The sequence below is a fragment of the Solea senegalensis genome, linkage group LG18 (assembly GCF_019176455.1).
Source record: "Solea senegalensis isolate Sse05_10M linkage group LG18, IFAPA_SoseM_1, whole genome shotgun sequence".
Taxonomy (NCBI): Eukaryota; Metazoa; Chordata; class Actinopteri; order Pleuronectiformes; family Soleidae; genus Solea; species Solea senegalensis.
In genome coordinates this window covers 16,738,292-16,762,837 of record NC_058041.1, presented here as the reverse complement: position 1 = coordinate 16,762,837, position 24,546 = coordinate 16,738,292, and the positions used below count along the sequence as shown (strand labels likewise).

The window sequence follows — 24,546 nt, the reverse complement described above, 5'->3', positions numbered from 1 at the left end:
TTTCATGGTTACCAGGAAAGATGATGATATCGTCTTTCTACCAACATGACCACAAAAAAAGGTGACGCCTGGTGTCGAGGCTGAATCTGAATACAAACATAAATATTATAACTCAGAACTCTCTCTCTGTCTCTGTCTCTGTCTGAGTTCTTCTGTCGGAGACTAATCAGCGTGAGTGGAGTCATAATCATATTTGCGGTGCGGGGAGATGAGCGAGACACAGGAGCGAGAGCACACACACACACACACACACACACGCACAGCAGCACCACACACACCACACGTCGATATTTTTTATCGATTATCAGTCCAAGCACTACCCATATATTGACTTATCTGATATTGGCAAAAAGGTCCAATATCGTGCATACCAATTCTACACTACGGAGCCCTGGAGGTGACATAGACAGATTTTTGATTTGTTTTTTACTTTACTAAGTCGCACACACAAGATAATAACTCGCACACGTGTTTTACCTAAGCACACACGCGCTTTACCAAGTCGCACACCCAAGCTTTACTAATTTGCACACGCACGCTCTACTAAGTCGCACACGTGAGATAATAAGTCACATGCACACTTTACTAAGTCGCACACAGGAGATAAGCCGCACTCGCGAGGTAATAAGTTGCATGCGCATTTTACTAAAGTGCACGCACAAGATAATAACTCGCACGCGTGTTTTACTGAAGCACACACACGCTTTACCAAGTCGCACACCCAAGCTTTACTAATTTGCACACGCACGCTTTACTAAGTCACACACGTGAGATAATAAGTCACGCGAGCAAGATAATAAGTCACTTGCACACTTTACTAAAGCGCACATGTGAGACAATAAGTCACACGCACGCTTTACTAAGTTGCACATGTGAGATAATAAGTCACATGCACACTTTAATAAAGCGCACGTGCAAGATAATAAGTCACACACGCACTTTACTATGTCGCACACTCGAGATAAGTCTCACTCACAAGGTAATAAGTTGCATGCACATTTTACTAAAGGACACGCACGCTTTACTAACTCGCACATGTGAGATAATAGGTCACACGAGCAAGATAATAAGTCACAAGCACACTTTACTAAAGCGCACGTGCAAGATAATAAGTCACACACGCACTTTGCTAAGTTGCACACAAGATAAGTCTCACTCGCAAGGTAATAAGTTGCATGCACATTTTACTAAAGGACACGCACGCTTTACTAAGTCGCACACGTGAGATAATAAGTCACCGCGCACTTTACTAAGTCTCACACACGAGGTAATAAGGTCCATGCAAATTTTACTAAAGGACACGCACGCTTTACTAAGTCGCACACGTGAGATAATAAGTCACGTGAGCAAGATAATAAGTCACACGCGCACTTTACTAAAGCGCACACACGAGATAAGTCTCACTCGCAAGGTAATAAGTTGCATGCAACTTTTACTAAAGGACACGTACGCTTTACTAAGTCGCACAAGTGAGATAATAAGTCACATGCACTCTTTACTAAAGCGCACGCGCAAGATAATAAGTCACACATGCACTTTACTAAGTCGCACATGTGAGATAATAAGTCACGCGAGCAAGATAAGTCACTTGCACACTTTACTAAAGCACACGCGCAAGATAATAAGTCACATACACACTTTGTAACCGCCGGATCAATAAACACCCCTAAAATGACAATTTGGCACAAGTAAATAAAATCAACACTAACCATCAACAACCATTACCCTAAGGACCTTAACTATTGTATTGTCACAAGTTGCGATATAATATTTAGGAAAATAAATGAGTAGATCCTTTCGGAATTACACTAGGTTAAATGACGGTTGTTTCCACTATAGGGCCGCGTGCAACACACAACGGGACTGACAATGTTACCGTGGTTACACTCAAATATGTTTCAGTTCAGTTCCTCTTTCAAACTCAGCAGCAGCTTAATGATTTCTTATAGCTGCTTCAGTGCTGTGGTGCAGACCCTATGCACAGACTGATGGTGGAATGAATGGATTCCATCACTGGAGCTGTTTATTGCAGAGTCATTTCAACCAGGAGTGAACAACAATGTCACCTACTCTTATTTATTGAAAGACCAAAGTCAAAGGTTTTAATTTGCACTTAATGAACCCTGCTGGAGGCTCTACGGTTGCCACACACTGGGAACCCATTGTGAACACATGAGGGAGTGTGAGCAACTGGACTCATGAAATCAGTCCCTGCTTCTCCCCTTTGACTTTAGCCCCCTTTGTTGTTGTTGTTAGAGCGTTTATAATATTCAACTAGAGCTGCAACTGACGATTGTTTTCATAATCGATTCACCTGTCGATTATTTTCTCGAATAATCGATGAATCGTTTGGTGTTCAGAATATCAGAAAATGTCGACCGGTGTTCGTCAAACCTGGAAATGATGATGTTCTCAAATGTCTTGTTTTGTCCAACTTGTTTGTTATCCAGAGCAAAGACATGAACAAAACACTCACATTTAAGAAGCTGAAACGATCGGAAATCTTGTTTTAATCTTGAAAAAAAAATTAGAACTGATGAATCGATGATCAAAATAGCTGTCGATTAATTTAGTGATGGATTCATAATCGATTCATCGCTTCAGCCTCATGTTCAACTGCATCAGTGGGAGGAATCCATCACAGTCAACGGTAAACATCAACACACCTTCAGACTCTAGTGATGAACAATTTCTGACAGATATTGCGACTGTGATTTGAAGTCTATTTTCAGTTCAGTATGACACACACAGCTTGACATTGTAACATGACAACATGAACTGTGGCATTGACATGAAACACTGGACAACTCAACTGCAGCACAATCTTTGTCAACTTCACTCACGCGATCACGCTGCGATCACGCTGCGCACACGCACATCTCTTACTATAACACATTGTATGGAGTCGCGGTCTGTGTGCGCGTGGGTGCGACACCTGTGCACAGATGGAGACAAACACGAGACACGGACACAGATTACCTGGCCTCTGCCACAGTGCAGCAGTAGCTGCCACTGCGCCGCGAGCTCCTGCCCACCCGCAGCTCCTCCCGAGACTTACGCCGATTAAAGTAGTCTGTGAGTTTGCCAAAACTCGCCATTGTTCCTCCCTCTCTCTCTCTCCCTCTCTCTCTCTGCACCTTCACCTCTCCCTCTGTCCCTGTCGCCGCCTCGTCCCTTTGACGCGATGCTCGTGGCTCGGTTCTGTGAAGCTCCTCATCGGCGCACAGCCTCCCCCGACTTCCCGCGCGCCTCCCTCTGCTTCCACCTGAAATCAGTGGCGGCGTCAGCCACAGGTCACATTCTCCTGGGGCTCCCTCATGCTGCGCACACGCAGGAGAACACGCCAGACCCGCGCTCTGCCTTTCCCCGCTTCACTCCCCCTCTCTCTCTCTCGAGCCTCTGCTACAACATTGCAGCGAATACAACGACTCTCTCAAAATAGCAGCGCTTGTAGCCGCCTTCAAATCGACACATTGGCTTGACTGGAAGGCAGAGAGAGAGAGGGAGAGAAGGGGGGATGTGGTGGCTCAGTAACGGCTGGAGCTGGTGGGAGAAAATGAGCTGCTCTGATGCTGGTACCTAAGCCTCCACCCCCTCTCTCTCTCTCTGTTTTAAGTGCTGCTGCCTCGCTCTCTCTTCCTGCACGCATGCATTCTTTCACACAGCCACTGAGACACGTGCAACACTTGATCAAAGCAGCAGGCAGCAACTTCGCTGTCAATGTCTCCTCCACATACGTCCTCCCTCATCCCTTCCCGCCCCTTCTCCTCCTTTCTGAAGGGGAGAAATAAGCACACACACACACACACAAACAGACTCACATTGAACCTGAAGTGCTCCTGCTACATGATCATCATGTCACTGTCACCCATTCATACAGAAACAATGAATCGACGAATGGACTATTACTATTATCAACTATTGATTAGCGATTTAGCCGTTCAAAGCATTTTTCATTAATAAAACAAGATTTCCGATTGTTTAAGCTTCTTAAATGTGAATATTTTCTTCATTTCAACAAAGAAATCATTAAAAGTGAATCATTTTGGTTTGTGGACAAAACAAGACATTTGAGAACGTCGTCATTTCCGGGTTTGACCAACACCGATCAACATTTCTTAAGGTTTTACGATATTTTATGGACCAAACGATTAATCAATTAACCGATGACGAAAATAATCCTTAGTTGCAGCTCTATACACATTTCTATCACTCACTCATCAGTACACAGACTAATGGAGCCAGGAATCGAACCCACAACCTTTGAGTTGAAAGACGACTCGCTGTGTGTGTGTGTGTGTGTGTGTGGGTGTGTGTGTGCTGCCTGCTTGGATCAAAGGTTGCACGAAAGAGTGCATGCACGCAGAAAGAGAGATAAAGAAGAACACGCAGGGAGGTTATTTATCTGAAGAAACACCACTCCAGAGAAAGAGAGGGGTGAGTGGAAGGGGCAGCAGAGGAACGGAGGAAAGACAGGAGGGGGTGGATGTTTAAAGCAAGGGCTCATTAGTGAGCACGCCCCCTGGAGATGCGACGCAGATAAATATAAAAAGAATAGTTGTGCTGCGTCTCCGATACATGGATGCGCGTCGGAGCCGTCCATTCTCGTCCACGTGTCAACGCACACTGGTTGCAAACACCGGTGTAATGGCACCGGACGCGCAGCACTTCTATCTCTGGCAGGTGCCAGCAGAATTCAGCGAGAGCGGGAGAGGAAGTAGGAAAATAAAACATCGTAGTTCTTTTCTGGCATACTGGCAACACTGACCTGACAGTAGTCCTCATGGAGACCAAAACCTGGTCCTTAAGAGGCAGCACCTAAGGAGGACTAACATTTGAGATTAGGCATGATGCTTTGGATAGAGGTCGACGCACTGTTTGCACAGAAGAATAGCTGTGCAAACCTGTGTGTGTGTGTGTGTGTGTGTTGTGCTTGTTTGCTGTGCTATGATCCCATGCAGCAGTTGGGAGTCACGTGAAAGGTGGTGGCAACACGAGCTTTCGCAGCTTCCCACGGAGCCCCGGACGAGACATGAGAGGACAGGAGGAAAAGTGATAAATCGCAGTATTTGATTCCAAATGTTGGCAGCACTTTACAGCAGGACAGGCATATTGGATAGACTGAAGTGTGAAATAAACACTGCAGTTCATATGTTCAAATTCAATTCAGTCGTATGAAAATGTGTAAGAGGAAAAGTGCAGAAGCTGGTTCTCCCACCAGCGCCAGCCGTTACTGAGCCACCACATCCCCCCCTCCTCTCTCTCTCTCCGCCTTCCAGTCAACCCAAGTAGAAATGGAACTTGGCTTGTAACCGGAAGGTCGCCGGTTCAAATCCCCACCCGGCCTAAAAGGGCTGGGGTACCCCTGAGCAAGGTACCCAACCCCCAATGCTCCCCAGGCACTACTCAGTGTGGCTCATCCTAATTCTAGGATGAGTCAAATGCAGAGGAATACTTTCCCCAAGGGGATTAATAAAATTAAATTCTATAAAACATTTTTAAAGGGTTTTTATATGTACTAAAGATCCAGCAGATACTGTAACAGGTGGTCCCGCGTTATCATCTGCATTGCACCGTTTGTTTAATGTGTCGTTGCCGTAACGAGCTAACCCGAGCTAAAGGAGCTAGCGGTCTTCGGTGGCCTCCTTACTACGATTCGGGGGTCTGCCAGCTTGGTTGCTAACACTGCATACACTGCGTGCAGAAACGATCCAGGCTGCGTTGGAGACGGAGAAGCACCATCCAATCAGAACGGAACGTTAGCCTGCGACTCTCTGGCCGACTCTCGTGCCTGTTGTTTTGTTTCCGGTCTAGCTAGATCCAGTGTGGTGTTGTAGTTTTTCTAACGTTGCTAGTTGTTGCAACTAAAAAAAAAAAGAACATTAATCTTGCGATTAAAAAATTGACGCCGTTCAAATGGGTTTTGCGTTACGTCGTTAATAACGCGTTTAACTGACAGCACTAAAGACTATAGTATTTTATTTGTTTGAAAATACACTTTTTGAGGGTCGCTGACGCCCTCTCTCTCCTTTCTTTGTGGAATTCTATGTATTGTTATATGTATATAATGCTTTTATGTTGATATACCAAATAGTTTACACAGAGTTTCAAATATAAAACAGAACTTAACGGTGGGTGTAAGTGCAGTATCACTCCAGCGTTTTTAACTGGGAATGCAGTAAGTGTTTTAAACTATTGTGCATATTTTACATACATCATCTTTAATGTTGACTTGATTGAAATGACTCTACTCTACTGCAGCTTATATTATGCAATAATTACGGTTGGCTTTAAACCTGAGGTTGCTGTAATGCTAGACACAGAAAGTGGGAATTGAAAGAATTGGAGGTGAAATAATCTTGACAAAGTTTATTAAACTTTGTAAATTTACTACCACAGCAAGAGAGAGAGAGAGCGCTTATTTTTCCCTTTATTATGCATGTGGTTCTAAATGGATTTGGCTGACAAATAAATTATTTTTTTACAAGGCCTATTTTCACGGATGATTGAAAAAAGGAGTATCATCAACAACCATTTGGGGTCAACATGCACACTGGAAATTATTCAGGATTCCAGTACAAACAATACGCAATAACAATATTTATATTTAGATTCATATTTTAATCTTCTTGATGGTTTATTTACTGTGTATTCCCCATTCAAAACCATATGTTACTGCCCCCGCTGCTGAGCCTGGTAAACCAGCATAACAATGTCTTGATTATTCTGTCCTGTCAGGAGCTGCTACTGCACTTGACAGAACATGATGGTTCAACACACACACACACACACACACACACAGGGACACACGCGCACACGCGCACACGCACACACACACACACAGGTTTGCAGCGCTATTCTTCTTAGCACACTGCATTGGCCTTCATTCATTTGGACAGCATAAAGCAGGGCTGCCAAACTCATTGTAAGTCAAGGGCCACATACAGAACAGTCTGATCTCAAGTGGGCCAGTAAAATAATTGCATAATAACGTATAAACAACAAGCACTCACATTTTTTTGATTAATTACAGAGAATTGTGTGATTCATTTGTTTGTTTTCTTTAAAATGATTGACAGCCCTAATATATATATATGTAATTTCTATATATATACATATACATATACATATATATATATATATATATATATATACATACACACATATACACATATACATATATATATATATACACACACATATATACACATATATGTATATGTATGTATATATACATACATATACATACACATATACATATATGTATATATGTATGTATATATGTGTATATATATATATACACTGTACATATATGTATATATATATACATATATGTATATATAATTAATTTATATATATGTATATATAGGATATTTTAATGTAGAAATGTTACATACCGTATCTTATACAGTATCTGTAATACATTTACAGTCTACTGTATGTAGACATTGTTTTCCATCGAAACACTAGCTGAAACAAGGTTGATGTAGAAAACTGTTTCCTCTGATCATCATAGACGGGCGTCACCACTGACGAGCGACATTAAACACTAGAGTGCAGCTTCTATTTTCTTTGGTTCACATTATGTAATAAGTTTGTCAGACAGACAACACATTATCAAAGTGCCTCTTCTGCGAAAGCCAAGAAGATGAGCGCTCCTCCCTGTTCTGTCTTGTCTGTGGAAGCTGTAACAGTCGGCCTGCATGTGGTGACACCAGCTTCTGCACCAGCTCAGACAGCAGAGTCACATCTTAACAAAACATGATTGTTACTTTTGACAGTATGACATTTTCACATGGGTTCCGTATTTGATTGTACCTTTGAACTGAAATATAAATCACAGTGTCTGTGAAGTACAATAGTACAAAAACACAGTGCAGAGAACGCAGATTTATTCATGCAGCTCAAATTGTTTGTGCATGTTTTTCCATTTGATGTAACTTGTCTGATGTAGCCACACATTAAAGGTGCTTTAAGTCATTTAATCCCTTTTTTTATGTTGGCACATAAAGGCCCTTTTTAGCAAATGAGGGAATACATTACAAGTTCTCCTGTGTTTGAGGAGGAGCACTCATTAGGTGCATTAAACAGGATATGTTTATATAAATAGTCAGTCAGTCATCATCTAACCGCTTTATCCTCCACCAGAGGGTCGCGGGGGGTGCTGTGTCAATCTCAGCTACATCGGGCGATAGGCGGGGTACACCCTGGACAGTTCGCCAGTCCATCGCAGGGCCACACACACAGATAGAGACAAACAACCATTCATTCTCACACTCACTCCTAGAGTGTCCAAGTTACCTAATCCCCATAATGCATGTTTTTGGACTGTGGGAGGAAGCCAGAGAACCCGGAGAACCCACGCACACACAGGGGGGAACATGATAAATCCATGCAGAAAGGCTCTTGTTCCAACCGGGGCTCGAACCCAGGTCTTCTTGCTGCAAGGCGAGAGTGCTAACCACTACTCCACCGTGTGCAGGGTTTATATAAATGGTAAATAATGTAAATGTTATCTACATCCATAGCATCATGAAAGACAGGGTCTTGCTCTGCGCTAAGGATCAGTTCCTGCTGCATACAGCTCCATTGCCCTCCCGCCCTCTCGGCTCTGCTGATCATCACACCATCCTGCTGGCACCTGCCTACACTGTGGTCATAAAAAGATCTGAGAGGGTGGTCAAAAACATCCAGCAGTGGTCCAGTGACATCACTGCAATGCTAGAGGGATGTTGTGAATCCAGTGACTGGGACAACCTCCTCTCCGCCTGCAGCAACCTCAGCGATTAGGTGGACACAGTGTCTTCATACATCAGCTTCTGTGTGGACATCATCATCGTCCCCACCAAGAAAGTCAACATCTTCCCTAACAATAAACCCTGGATTACCATCCATCCATCCATCCATCCATCTTCTACTGCCTTATCCTCCACATGAGGGTTGTGGGAGTGAGCTGTGGAGCTCAGCTGAATCAGAGAATCGATAAGAGAATCGATAAGAGAATCGATAAGAGGATCGATGAGAGAATCGATAAGAGGATCGATAAGAGAATCGATAAGAGGATCGATAAGAGAATCGATAAGAGGATCGATAAGGAATCGGATCGATAAGGAATCGAATTGATAAGGAATCAGATCGATAAGGAATCGGAATCGTTAAATTCTTATCAATTCCCATCCCTAATCGTTACAGGCCTACTCCGAACACGCCACCACGGCTCTGTGCTCAGTGAGTTTGTGCAGTGGTGTGATGATGCTTCTCTGGAGCTAAATGTGGAGAAGACCAAGGACATGGTGGTGACCTTCTCCAGCAGGCAGAGGGTGCTGGTGACAGGAGCTGCACAATCGGCACAATCCAAGGGCAGACTGTGGAGGTGGTGGAGGAGTACAAATACCTGCGCACAGTCTTTGACTGCACCCTAAAGTTTGCCTCCAACACTGAGGACACACTACGGAGATGTCAGCAACAGCTTTGGGGTCAACAAGGACAGTGTCACCTTTTAAACCTCTTCTTAAAACTCATTTTTATCGGTATATCCTTTCATCTCATTGCTTTCTTCCTTTTCTGTGTATTTTTATTATGTATGTGAAAGCACTTTGTAAATTGCTGTTTTTAAAAGGTGCTATACAAATAAAGCTTTACTCACTCACTCACTTACAAACTGGCGACTCCACTACAACCTACTCTGCAAACAAAGCAACTAAAAAAAGAAAACAACTATCAATGTCAGCTGATGAGAGCAGCTCAGGATCTGTGGATCAAATTAAACATTCAACTACAGCAGCTTTCAGTGCAGGAGATTCAAAAGAAGTTCTCCCTCAAACTTGATTTGGAGATCAACAAGGACTTGTTTGTGCACCATTGAATTTAGTTTGTCTTAAAGACGGATACAGAAGGTACCATATTCCTATGTCATAGACTTAAGCAGGTGTAGATTTAGGTGAGCGGTTTGTGAACGGTCTAAAATGTGTTTTCCTTGTGTCCTCACTGGCAGACGTGTTTACTGTGAGTGAGTAAGAAGGTTTTTCCTGTGCTTGTTCTCGGCGCAGGGACAAATGTAAACAGCGGGTCTGAAAGTGTTGAGTTTTCTGGAGAGTCCAGCTCCGTATCATTCATAATCTGTACAACTCACATGAACCCTGAATGTAAACGTGTGAGTCTTCTGTCTCTCCTCAGCAGCTGAGTCCTGGACAGAGGACTTGTCTTTGGCTGTCCTGTGTTAGTCCGTGAGGGCCATGTGTGTGTGTGTGTGTTTGTAGACATTTTTAACTGCCACTAATGAGGAATGACACCAACTGTGATCACACAGCAGCTACATCTGTCACTGCTGAATCTTCTGACAGCAGGACGATGATGACGATGATGATGATGATGATGACACTTCTACTGTCCTTAAAGGAACATTCATCTCCTGATATATGCTATACCCCATTTTTTTTGTTTGTCTTGGAAATTGAATGAATTTAAACGGAAATGAGAACCCTGCATTTTGGTGTCTGTTGCCCTCTAGTGGATCATTCTCATTTCACCCCCTTCCTCCAACAATGTAGCCCCACCCCTCAGTGTGCATGTCCACAAAGTGTAGAGCATGTATTTCCTAAACCTGCTATATCGGGACCCACTTTTTGGACCAAAAATCCCAATAAAAATCATGACCAGAGCAAATTTGATCATTTACAGCCATATCTGTAACCCCGAGAATTTCCAATTCTTTCCAAGAGATATTTCAGTAAATTAATTAAAACTTAAAAGTGTAACTGTTAACAGTTAACTCTTCCCAACGCCTGATTTGAAAAATGCCAAAAGAAGTGGGCGGAGACCTGAGTGAGGGTAAATGAACCAGTGATGCAAGCAAGGTGTAAAATACCCAAAGGCAAAATTAGGGGTTTACTTAGAGTTTAAATGACGTCTTATGCATGCTATTTAAATTAAAACGGTAAATACACATATATACAAATCCAGTTCTTAAGTGCATGCTTCCTATAGGTTATTAAAAACCACAATAAAAAGCACAAGTCCTCACTACCTGTGTGTGAGAGTGCACTGGCATGTGGCTGAATTTATCACCGCTCTCCCTGTCGCAGTGACTCACCGGTGACTCACAGGTCACAAAACTAACCCCTCTCTGAGTTTGGCAGCAGCAGCAGCAGCAGGTCGGTGGTGTGACATCATCACTCATGGACAGTTAGTCGTGTAAGTTGAGGAGACAGGGGGTGTCAGATAATGACCAGGGTGATTCAATAACCACGTACTGTATGTGTCTCAAACATGAGGCACTTAGATACAGTGAATGAATGAATGAACGTAAATGCTTAGGTGGTAAAGCGCGCAGGCACGTGTCCGTACCTCGCAGGCACATTACAGGTTTGATTAATACTATACAGGCTGCATCTACCTGTGAATGATTACATGAATAAACAGTAAAATGACAGAGCGCGCGTGTGATTCACACACTGAAAGCCAGCATGTACTGTACGAGCACACACACACACACACACCGCAGAGACACAAAGCCAATGCTGTTTGTGCTATTATCTGCAGAGTGAAGGGAACGAGACGCGTAACAGAGCCAAGCAGATAAAATTCCCATCACTCTGAGCCGAGCTGCAGCAGCCACGGCCGCACTGACAGAGAAGGGAAGGCATTATGGAGTTGCATAAGAAGGTGTCATATTGTGAAAAGAGGCAAAGGAGGTTTAAAGAGGTGAGAAACTGTGAGATTCATAGACTTAAAAGCCAAAAAGTCCAGTCAGAGAAGTTTTACTGTGCTGCTGACTCACTGCCATGGACTGTATTTGAATATGGATGTCGGCCTCTGTTCCAGGATGGAAGTAACAATAAAAATAAAAAAAAGAACTCAGGAAGTCTATGGGAAACTGAGATTCTACTAAACGTAAACGTCAGAGTCGGCACACAATCTGAACTGCAAGCCCGGTTCTGCACATGTGCAAAGTGCGTCCACTTCCTGTCAAGACAATTATAGAATATATGGACAATCACTTCCTGGATTGCTTCCACTAAGCTGTCAGTCAAAGATGCAGAGATGCTCTACATTCTGTGTCTGCAGAAGCTACCCAGAGTATTTAGTGATGAGGTACAGTGAAGGCTGTGCACAGAGGGACGCAGCAGTGCTAACCACGCCGACATTTAAATGCCATGTTCATTTTAGGCCCCGTTAAATCCCTCAGGCACTGCTAAAAGACAACTGACATAAAGTAGTAGCTAGCTTAGTGACACTCCATGTATCTTGTCCATTTACAGCAGTTTTACAGCGGATTTTTAATAAAATGCATATGTACACATAATACAATGTTATATTACGTTTGTAGAAGAAGAAACAACAAATACACGCTTCATTTCATGTTTTTGGTGCAGCTAAACTGTGTAGCTAACAACAAAATCAACGACATGGACGACTGCACACTATTAAACATCACCACTTCCTTTCACCTGGCCTTTAAAATAAGAGCCACTTAAGGCTGGGAAATCTGGCTTATAAAAAGTATCTGCATTTAAAAGATATATCAGAATATAAAGATGCTCACAAGCTGTTCCTCCTGGCTTAGGAAAAGTTTTCTTAAGGGATGTTTGAGAGTGACAATACACTGTAAATACACTCAAATAAAATATCTACTGTTTATGATCTGTGTTTATTTCATTGGCTATTTAATGTTAAATGAAGGCTATTTACATGTGTTAAATATGGTCCCTTTTTGCACAAATAATTGCATGGAATATGTTGCAGAAAGACTGGAAACTGACCAAGTTCATTTTATTGACAGAATTCTTGAGGCTGCACTTGTTTTTCATAATGTGCTTGTATATTTAATCTGGATTCTTTCTTTCTTTTTTTTAGATTTAACTGTGTAAGTTTGTAATGTCGAGTGTTTTGTATTTGCTGCTGCCTATCTTGGCCAAGACTCCCTTGAAAAAGAGTTTCTTAATCTCTTTTTCCTGGTTAAATAAAGTAAAAAAAGCTATAGAATCAAAAAAGAGGATGATGATGATTCCAAATATGTATGTGCGCCACTGTTACACAAGCATGGTCATAATAAGGTGTCTTTTAGGGATGAGTTATCAGTCCAATATTTCACATCTTCACTTCACTGGACACAGACGATGTTACAATGTGTCAGTACAAATATGCTGTAACCAGCGCGGCAGTTTAACACTGTAACAGACTTAAATCATCAAGGTCGTGATATCAGTGGAATGAAGGCTGCCATCTGTTGTTTCCTTTTACCCCGTACTTGACTGTGCCTGGAAGTGTGTGTGTGTGTGTGTGTGTGTGTGTGTAGCTCTCACTTCCAGGAGACGCTCATCACATCAGTGTAGATGATGATGATGATGAGGAGTCCCACTTTGTTACAATAAGACAGTGCAAAGCTTTCAAAATGCCCAGACATGCTGGGCTGTAAACTCTCAAGCACCTCATCAACCTGCCAAACTAAAAAACAGAGCGAGAGGGAGAGAGAGAGAGAGAGAGAGAGAGAGAACGCAGGAAAAACACAGATCAGTGACTATATGCAGTCACTCTCTGGTGCTGGAAGACACGTCGTTAAAGAGGACGCATGTTTTCGGCCGCTGTCAAGGCGCCGTATTTCAAACGGACAAACATAAAGACGGATCTCCGTTCTCTCTTTTAAGTCCCCTCATGTAAACTCTTCGTTTCAAACACTGAGGCCAGTCCTGGAAGATCAGAGACTTTTTAAATGTTTCCTCTTCCAAATGAGTCACAAACATGGTGCTAAAACATCAGAAAAAGGCATGTCCGGAGCAGAATTCATGCAAATGTAAATGAAAACCGTGTCGTGCGAGTAAGGAACAAATCAATGACTGGATGCACCAATGATTTCTCCAGTAACACAAGGACAAAAGCGTCTTTGGGAGAGAGATTATAGAGATCTAGATCCAGAGAGTCAATCAGTGAAGCTAAAAAGTGTCAGCGTACTCGTTTCTTTGGAACATCTTTCACAGATTACAGGGCTGATTGTATTGTACTTGACTTGATTATGTGCTGCTGTGTTTACAGGTCTCGAAACAAGAATGCTGCCACCTGAGCCTCACCAACGCCAAGTCCAGTACTCAGAACCTCACAATGACTTCCTGTTCTTCACCTCCAACATCCAGCTCTTAGTTTACAAAGCACAGAACACTTTGTCCTGATCTGCTGTTCTGTCCTGAGCCATCCAGACTCAGGACAGGTTCACTTTGTGGTCAAAGTCAAAACTAAACACGGAGAATAAGTCTTCTGTAATAAGTCTTTTCTATGAACCATTTATTTGTCACAACGTTTTTATTTTATGTTCTGCAGTGCCTTAAATTGCCTAATAATCTGCTAATATATCATAGATGGCTACGAAGCCTCCCCAGTCCCAGTGCCATGCATGCAGCTGAATCCTGGGCAACAACACTTCCAGGAAGCCCCAGAAATAGAGGCAGGATGTTCACTATGTAAACACCATAAAACACATTAAATAACTTTATAAAACTCTGTCAAGGGAGACAAATGAAGACAGAATGTCACTCACTTTATGTGCTGGTCCATCCCAGCACCTGGAAGCTCAGTGGTCCCAGGGTTTGATTGGTTCTCCTCCTCTTCCTCTACCGTGACTCCAGACTTTGACCTGGGAACATACATGTATACAGCCGTGTATTAGCCCACAGCTGTGTTAAGAGAGGGGCACGAGAACACCGTGTTTCACTCATTCATCACAGTCACACCAGCCCTTCTAAATCGAATCCTAGTTCGTCTGCCCGGAAAATCCGGTTGGTTTGGGGAGGCGTGAAATAGCTTACGCCGTACTTCATTCAAAGTGTAATTCAGTGAAATAAGGATTTGGTTATTAAGAAAACTTTACTTCTATTGTGTTATTTATTGACTTTGTAGAAAGTGTGAGTTGATTTACAAGACCAAAATGTAAATGTACTTTCCCAGGACAGCTGCTTGTTCACCTCAGAACACGTGTAGTCTTTTGATTTTGACATAATTTTGTTATGTTGGATGAGATTCAGGCTTCAATAATAAGTAATAAAATGAATTTAGGAAAAACAAAAACAATTGTGTCTGTGTGTGTTACTCATTAACTGATTTTTAGTGCCTAAATTAATCAACTATTTTGTAAGTTCAGCTTCTTAATTGTGAATACGGGTGATTTGTTTCTCATTGACAGCTAACTCGTGGTTTGTGGACAAAACAAATCATTTGAGGACATTGTGCTTCTGACATTTTCAGTTCAACAACTTAATTGATTAATCAAGGAAATAATGAGAGAACGTCAGCTATATCTACATTTGCCTTCACCGAAACTAAAAAAATAACAAAACTTATACAATTACTACAACACAGAAACATACATTAGCAGGTTATCTAGTATGTGATGCTGTGTATACGTCCATCCATTGCCTAACACTTTCTCCTCTACATGAGGTCACACGGGGGCGCTGGTGCCAATCCCAGCTGACATACGGCAAAAGGCGGGGTGCACACATGTCCATCACAGGGCAAACACACAGAGACGAACAACCATTCACACCTACGGTCAATTCAGAGTGTCCAATTAACCTCTGCAGGTTTTTGGACTGTGGGTGGAAACTGAAGAAAGAAAGAAACAACAACACACACACACACACACACACACACACACACACACACACACACACACACACACACACAGGCCCTTGTTGTGACCGGGTCATGAACCTGGTTCTTTTTGCTGAAACTCGCTGCTTTGCAAAAATAAATGATGATTCAATTATGTAGCGACACGGATTATGAAAGCTTATTCTATCCTTCAACCACACGAGTCCATCTACATGTAAAGTCACCCTGACCTGACCCATCTACCACACACACACACACACACACACACACACACACACGCGTCTTTTTCCTCTGTTGCTCACCCTCTATTGGGGAAGCCAGTCATTTCCACATGTGCGTTGGCCGTAAAGCAGCAAAGAGCTGACTAAAAGCATCCCTTTCCTGAGCAGCCGGGTCACAATAGTCTCATATAATCCCAGGACACACCTCATCTCAACACATACACACACACCCACACACACACACACACACAGCTACTCTTCTAAGCATGTTGCATTGACTTCCATTCGTTTGGACAGCCTACACCTGGGCTCTCAAACTTCAAATGACCTGGGGGCCACTTAGCATCTTGTCTGGTCAGTAACAAAAAACTCACAATGACTATTTGTGACAATATGTCACGGAATTTCAAAATAAAAGTGTCTGTTGATATGGAACGGTATATATTTCCCAATAAAAATGTCTTTATGACAGAAAATGAATCTATACATCTTACAGAGAATCGTACAATGTATAACTTGATATTAAGTGGTGGGCCACATGTGGCCCTCGAGCCCCACTTTGAGAGAACGTATCCAGTTAATGCCTAACTCTATTATTAACCGAACCACAATTCAAATCTTAGTCCTAAACTGAACCGCTTCCTCGGAAATGAGGTACTGCCTCGTTAGGACCAGGTTTTGGTCTCTATGTGGACTACAAGCTCCGTATATGAAGAAGAAAACACACACTTACCAACGTGTCCTGACAACAGCGGTTGGACGTCGCAGTAAAGACAGTTCAGTGGCCTTTAAACGTGAACTTTCATGGTGATTTTAAGTCCGTGAGAAAAGCACCGTTCAACTCTGACGCTGGTGTCTTTTGTGCCTCCCAACGTGCCTCGCGCCGGGTTTTGCTAGTATTGTCATGACAACAGTGTGTACCCACAGAGACTGGCCTTTGAAAACAACACACTAAAACAGAACAAACGCTCACTCCTTCTCTGGAAAAACAAGCGTGACTTTTCCTCTTCTTTGAGAGCACAAGTGTCTGAAGGAAACACAACGAGTCATGTGCGGTGATGCGTTCAGGGCTCTACCTTTTCTCCCGAGGAAATCTTCCTTATCTTGTGAAGTGTCCCCGGCTCGTGTGTGGTCAGTGCGGCGTCGCTGCCTCACTGCAGTCGCTGTCTCCTGGTCATACGTGTGACACTGGCCCTCGGTAATAACTCTAACTGTAACAGTATGGACAGTATGAGTCCATGTGAGAAACTATTCCGGCGTTTACTGCACTTTCTCCGCCCAGACTCTTTCTGCTGGACTGTCCCAATCACAGGATGCTTCGCTCCGCCTCACTCACTCACTCACTCATTCACTCACTCTCACAGGTTTCCTATTGGTCAGGTTTTTAACAAATTCAGAATTGAAAATCTCTTGATATTCAATTCTAATTGATATATGGGCCATTCTACCGAATTCGTGCAAAGTCCAGAGTTGGAAACACATTTTCAAAAGTTGTTTTTTTCCAAAAACCTTGTCCATACATATATTGTACCATATTTCAATGGTACATATCTAGTAAAGGCGCAGTCAAATTTCATATATTAATGTCTGCCTGTTCTTGAAATGTTTTTCAACTCCTGAAATTTGTCACTACCGTAACACAGCAACACACTGCAATAAAAACCATGATATTAATCTGTTAATATTGTGTGTCCATACACCCTCTAAAGAATAATTTTAGTAATTTATTATGAAGGGTTTTACAACTAAATCACTTAAAATTATTTTTTAAACAATATTTCAAAGTTTATTTTCTAAGACTCATCAAAATTGAAATGCAATCTTTTTTGTAAAATGAATTACACTGATCATAGAGATCTCAGAGTTCATTAGTTATTACATTGAATGTATATTTAACCAATAGTTATCATAAAATGTTATTTAATGACTCAATTCTTATTTTATTTTACAAAACATTCAGTGTTACGGTAGTGACCGCACTGTTACGGTAGTGACTGCACTGTTTTGCTTGTGACCACAGTATTTTGTTTGCAAGGTTGTATTATATCCCCTCAACCTTATTGCTTAACATTAACTCATAACCTGCCTTTTAATGTGAATTTTACCAACACAAATGTTATGTCTCTGATATGTGAACTTTAGATGTGGGTTGTCTGCAGTCGTGTTGAGAGCTGCCTGTCGGAGCTGCCTAGTGTTTCTCTGAGCATAGAAACAAGATTGTATTTTCTGAGCAACCTGCTTGTCAATGCACGTCTTAATCCATGTTTCTCTTTATAATTGGCAGACTTGTATTTTTTTCTGCAAATTGTGCATGAGTGTGTTATGAAAAAGAAGGGTCTTTCTGATATGCACAGGAACTCTGTGCTTCCATACTTCCTTCTGAGTTTTTGTTCTTGCAGAACATTTTGACTTCTCTGGCCTCACGCACAATCTATGGCACCGTTTTCTATATTTTTCTTTCTTCCATTCAAGTTTATTTTTCTGTGGTCACGCATTCCAACGTCTCTTATTAGTCTCACTAGAAGTGCGTGGAGTAACAGTCTCACTAGAAGTGCGTGGAAGGTGAGGCGGCATGGGAGAAGGCGTGGCAGAGGGTGTGGGAGGTGGCGTGGAAGTTGTGCACAATCTCTCCACCTCTCTTTGACTTTTCACCAATAGCCTGTGATGTTGCTGTCTTTTTCGCCATGATCTTCTGACCTTCCTTTGCTCCCTGTCAGATAAATCACTGATAGATTTGATCTTTCCTCCTTTCTTTCGTTTCTAGTTTCGTTCTCTTTCCTTCTTTCCTTATCATATCAAACATTATTTAGCACTCTGAGATTCTTAAGAATGAAATGTGCTTTACAAATCAAATATAATAACAATATTATTATTATTATTATTATTATTATTATCATGTTTAATGAGTATAATGTAATAATAATGATGAAAAATGTCCTTAAATATGTGGAACAGTACACCATAATGATTATGTCACAACCGTAACGTTACAATTTGTTACGGTTGTGACTGTTACGGTTGTGACATTTTTAGCTAATTCCTAGCATAACTCAAACATGCTAACAAGTAATTGGCTAGGAACAGATGTTTGAACAGTTGTACACACAACAAAACATAATATTTTGTTTTGAGCCCCCAAAAGTGTATTTACTTGGAGATAAAATGTGTACGGTTGTGACAATTATTAATGCAACATGCTGATTTTCAGACTTTGGAGCCCATTTACTTAAAAATTATAAGAGGTAATATCTCACCATGCAGCCATGAGGGACAGGGATGCAGTGTCATTTCTTGGTCAGAAATTCTGGGGTGTGACTAAAACCAGGCTCCACCCATGTGGTAAAACAACTCGTGTTACGGTTGTGACATGAAAGTGTGGGACAGCATTTTTTAAAGCATGTTTTGTAATTTTAAAAAAAACTTCAAAATGAATCTAAATGTTTTACATTCTGTTTAAAAGAAACCAAACATATATTTTAAAATACACCATTGGAAAAAATGACAAAATTCTTTTAAGTATTATTTTCATGGATTGAAATTTAGGGCTTAGAGATTGGGACAACTACTTCCCAATAGAAAGTACCTAGGAAGGTAGCATAAATGATGATTTTGTATATATTTAGCTTAATTACTAAATAGTTACAGTCTTGTGTTTACCTAGATCATAACATAATCTTAGTAAATATTGAAGGTCTGAATTCTTAATTGTTTTGTTAAATAGTTTTTTTATTGTGGGACAGCAATTTGCACGAATTCGGTAGAATGGCCCATATCAAGTATATGGAAGCCCTTTTCGCCAGTGTGATGGGGGAAAACAAATCTTGAGATACTATATCATTATTTTGACATACTAAGTCATTATTTTGAGAAACTAAGTCATTATTTTTAAGATATTATGTCATTATTTTTGAGGTATTAAGTAATTATTTTATTTTGAGACACTAAGTCATTATTTTGAAACACAAAGTCAATATTTTGAGATACTAAGTCATTATTTTGAAATACAAAGTCATTATTTTGAGATACTAAGTCATTATTTTGAGACACTAAGTCATTATTTTGAAACACAAAGTCAATATTTTGAGATACTAAGTCATTATTTTGAAATACAAAGTCATTATTTTGAGATACTAAGTCATTATTTTGAGATACTAAGTCATTATTTTAAGATACTAAGTCATTATTTTGAGATATTAAGTAATTGTTTTATTTCGAGATACTAAGTCATTATTTTGAGATACTAAGTCATTATTTTGAAATACAAAGTCATTATTTTGAGATACTAAGTCATTATTTTGAGACACTAAGTCATTATTTTGAAACACAAAGTCAATATTTTGAGATACTAAGTCATTATTTTGAAATACAAAGTCATTATTTTGAGATACTAAGTCATTATTTTGAGATACTAAGTCATCCATTATTTTGAGATATTAAGTAATTGTTTTATTTCAGATACTAAGTCATTATTTTGAGATACTAAGTCATTATTTTGAAATACAAAGTCATTATTTTGAGATACTAAGTCATTATTTTGAGATACTAAGTCATTCTTTTAAGATACTAAGTCATTATTTTGAGATACTAAGTCATTATTTTGAGATACTAAGTCATTCTTTTAAGATACTAAGTCATTATTTTGAGATACTAAGTCATTCTTTTAAGATACTAAGTCATTATTTTGAGATATTAAGTAATTGTTTTATTTTGAGATACTAAGTCATTATTTTTGAGATACTAAGTCATTATTTTGAGATATTAAGTAATTTTTATTTTGAGATACTAAGTCATTATTTTGAGATACTAAGTCATTATTTTGAGATATTAAGTAATTGTTTTATTTTGATATACTAAGTCATTATTTTTGAGATACTAAGTCATTATTTTGAGATATTAAGTAATTGTTTTATTTTGAGATATTAAGTAATTGTTTTATTTTGAGATATTAAGTAATTGTTTTATTTTAAGATACTAAGTCATTATTTTGAGATACTAAGTCATTATTTTGAAATACAAAGTCAATATTTTGAGATACTAAGTCAATACATTGAGATACTAAGTCATTATTCTGAGAAACTTTCTCATTATTTTGGGTTACTAAGTCATTATAATGAATTACATGCTTATTTTTTCCCATCACACTGGTGGAAATGGGCTTCCATAATATTGTGTGAAATTGTACAGTTTTCCATCTGTTGCCTGGTTACACGCTTTGTTTTATTTAACGTGCCATGCAAAGCTCAAAGTAAAGCTGAAAATAATTAGATATAGTGTATCAGACCTTTCACTTTTTGATTCTGTGTTCTTTGACAAAGCTTCCCAAACTTCTCTTCTCTAGTACTGTTAAAGCAATAGTAAGAGAAGAACGTTGACGTGGGCAGCTAACAATAACATTTAAATATTGTATGCCTTTTATCAATTCATTGGTAAAATAAATAGTCATGATATTTATATAGATCAAAATAATATTGATATTGCGAACTGCGAAAATGTATATCGTGAATGAATGAATGAATGAATGATTGAATATCTTTGTTTCCGTTACATTCGTATAATATATCTTATCTTATCTTGTATGTATAAAATCAAACATAAGGCAACGTCTCACTAACATGTTTCATGGTGCAGAGTTCCACCCAGATTCATTTAATGAAGTTATTCAGTATAACACAATATACAATATTTGAGAATCAAATCATATTTATATAATCAGTACATAAATACTCACGTCATCTTGTAGAAAATAAATGTTATGGTTACTAGAGTAACAGGAGTTATGAGCATACAGTAAGCTCATGTGCAGTTATACTGGATCTGCAACTGGGCTGTGGTTGCCGAGATAGAGAAATAACATCTTTGGTATGATTTTACATATATTTTCCTCCGTGTCATTACAGAAAGTCAGTCAATAAATCATCAGTGGATTTTAATGTCTGCTGGGACCAGATCCATAATCACAAAGTAATATTGGCAGCAGTAGTATATACATACATAATAACATGTGCAATAAAACCTTATAGACAGTGCAATAAAACCCTGGGCAATACGGGGTAACTGTAGGTGTGTGTGTACCTGTGTGTGTATGTATGTGCATATATGTATATATGTGGATGTGTATGTATGTATATATATATGTGTATGTGTATATATATATGTATGTGTATGTATGTATGTATGTATGTACGTATGTGTGTATGTATATGTATATATATATATATGTGTTGTGTGTATGTATGTATGTACATATATATATAGCATGGGTCATTTACGTTTGTATTTTTATATATTCTTAGATTCTTATTTTTATTTTATCTTTATTTTTAGCTTATCTTATTCTATTCTATATTTTATGGTGTTTGGTAACTGGGGTGTTTCTCTTTCCAGTCTCCTGTAAAGTGTGACTCTAATCTTAACAGTGCTGTGTGCTGATGTTGGAGCTGTTCATTTCCCCAAGGGAACCTCCCAAAGGGATCAATTAAGTCGTCTGTCTGTCTGTCTGTCTGTCTGTCTAGTACAATTGTGGCATACTGTACTTAAATATGTCAAACATCAGTAACACGTTGGCAGTAGGTTTTTTTTAACTATTATTATTTTTTTGTCTCTCATTTAAAAAGCTTAAATATTGTGAAATTGCTATAAATGTATGCAATTTCGGTATACTGTATGTAGAATTGTGTCATTTATAATGAAATAGAAAAATCAATATGTGTTACAATTCAATGTTTGGCCACTAGATGTCCACAGAGTGCGCTTATCTGAGTGACAGGCCTGTAAAGAGACTGCCAACGCTGAAGACTTAAATACGTCATAACAAGGACGTTTGCACATTAATGTCACACAGAAGAAAAATAAATACTAAAGTCACAAATTAAAAAACACAAATAAAACCAGTTTTATTGCACACAGTGCGTTGTCTTGTCGTGTACATGCGTCATTGATGACGTCTTCCTCGTTGAAGACGTTGAAGACGTCCGCGTTGAACACCGGGAAGTGTAGTTGTTTTATTCTGACATTCTGGAATCGCCTTTACGTACGTTTACGCTCGCTGGCACGCAGCGGACTGCTCCTCCTTACGCGGTTAACGTACGCCTGTTCTGTGCTCGCTCCATGGAGATTCCCCCCTTACTTCCTGGCTGTTTGAGTGAAACCAACACGGTCGCTTTCTCGGTTGATACATGGCGGAGTGAAAACAATCACCACCGTACACACGTTTGTCACTGGCGTGCGGAAGCGGCCGCGCTCAGTGTGGAGCCTAAAAGCCCGGAGAGAAGACGGTGGTTCGAGTGGGAACCGACTGGAACTTGACGTCTCCATGGCTGTGGAAAGTTAGGGCAACTGTCAAGTGAAAATTACCAATAATTCCTCAGAGCTGAGGTAAGAACAGTGTGTGTGTGTGTGTGGTGTGTAGCGTCAGTCACGTTCTCTCTGTGATAACAGTTTGTTTGAGCGAGATTAAGCCACTGACTCCTTCGCCGCGGTTGTGTTTTCATGTAGCTAATGTTGACAATACAGGTGTACATTTATAACGTGACAGTGCACACACACACTCAGTAACAGCAGCAGCAGTTGTTATTTATTTCCGTTGTGTACACATTAGAACAGAGTGTGTTGTGTTTGTTGCCGGTGAGCTGCTCAGGTCAGCCACACTCACAGGAGCTCAGCAGAGGGGGGAGATCCTGCCTGTGCCCTGACACCTGAACTCAGCCTGTTCACATCAACACTAGAGTCAAATCTGCATCTAAACCCACTCAAAAAACAAGTGTTTGGAGTGTCTGAATACGAGAGAAAGTGGTCAGAAAGCTCAGTACACGCCTAAATATGGATCTGTGTCCCGATCACAACCAAGATCTGCTCCCAAAGACTTCATTCACAATCCATCCTTCACTCTTTACCTGACAAACCACCAAAGGTGAGGTTGTTGTGACCCATTCATCAGCAAAACCATCACATTATTACATGGCATCCCTTCAAGAGGAAGAAAATAATATTACGATTAACAATAATAAACAGATTTCATCATTTCGCTGGCAAATAAAGTCCGTTATAATGAAGTTACCCTCATTATAGTTTTTTATGGTCATGCGGGACATTTTACCAAAAAGAAGATTCCCTTTATTCTCATTAATAAGGCAATAAAGCAGGAAGTGAATTTCAGTCTCAACCTCATCAATTTCACAGCATCAAACACAGGCTGTGTTATTCTTAAATCTACCAGTTCCTGTTCATAACTGTGCACATAAAGAGCCTTTTCTTTTCTTTAAACTATAAGTCATATAAGGTTCTACATGTCACATACGATAATCATGTTTATGCAATATACAAAGTCAGATAGGGCTGAGCAGTAATGCAATAACAACGTGGTGCCCAGAGCTGCAGCTAACGATTATATTATCGAGTATATTCTCGATCAATTGAGTCATCGTTTGGTCCATAAAATGTCTTTAAATGTTGATCAGTGAAACAATGAGGTTCTCAAATGTCTTGTTTTTGTCCACAAACGCAAAGGAACCAGAAAATATTCACATTTAAGAAGCTGAAACGATCCGAAATCTTGTTTAAATCACGATAAAAGCTGCAAAGCGGTTATCAAAATAGTTGACGATTCATTTGGTCATCGATTATTTGAGTAATTGTTTTATTGTTATTATGTATTGTATATTTCACACCATAACCAGGGCGTATGTATATTCAGCAGCTGCTGCCAAGTAACAACAAATGATCG

At 40.1% G+C, this 24,546-nt stretch overlaps 2 protein-coding genes across 4 annotated transcripts in view; one reads left to right on the top strand and one right to left on the bottom strand.

Annotated features, from left to right (window-relative positions):
- Positions 1-17,087, bottom strand: part of LOC122759595 (ankyrin repeat and fibronectin type-III domain-containing protein 1) — a 133,502-nt gene extending 116,415 nt beyond the window's left edge. The window contains exons 1-2 of one of the 3 annotated variants that reach the window (XM_044014527.1): positions 16,558-17,087; positions 14,531-14,626 (exon numbers count right to left, since the gene is read on the bottom strand). In XM_044014527.1, coding sequence (XP_043870462.1) covers positions 14,531-14,547 — 17 coding nt within the window. In that variant the 5' untranslated portion in view covers positions 14,548-14,626; positions 16,558-17,087. Of the gene's footprint in view, positions 1-2,979; positions 3,535-14,530; positions 14,627-16,557 lie in introns of those variants that run through there. The other 2 variants (XM_044014528.1, XM_044014526.1) reach the window with 2 other exon arrangements.
- A 5,764-nt stretch (positions 17,088-22,851) lies between these two features.
- Positions 22,852-24,546, top strand: part of capn15 (calpain 15) — a 53,286-nt gene continuing 51,591 nt past the window's right edge. The window contains exon 1 of the mRNA XM_044014757.1: positions 22,852-23,198. The gene's annotated coding sequence lies outside the window, so the exon portion shown is untranslated. The remainder of the gene's footprint in view (positions 23,199-24,546) is intronic.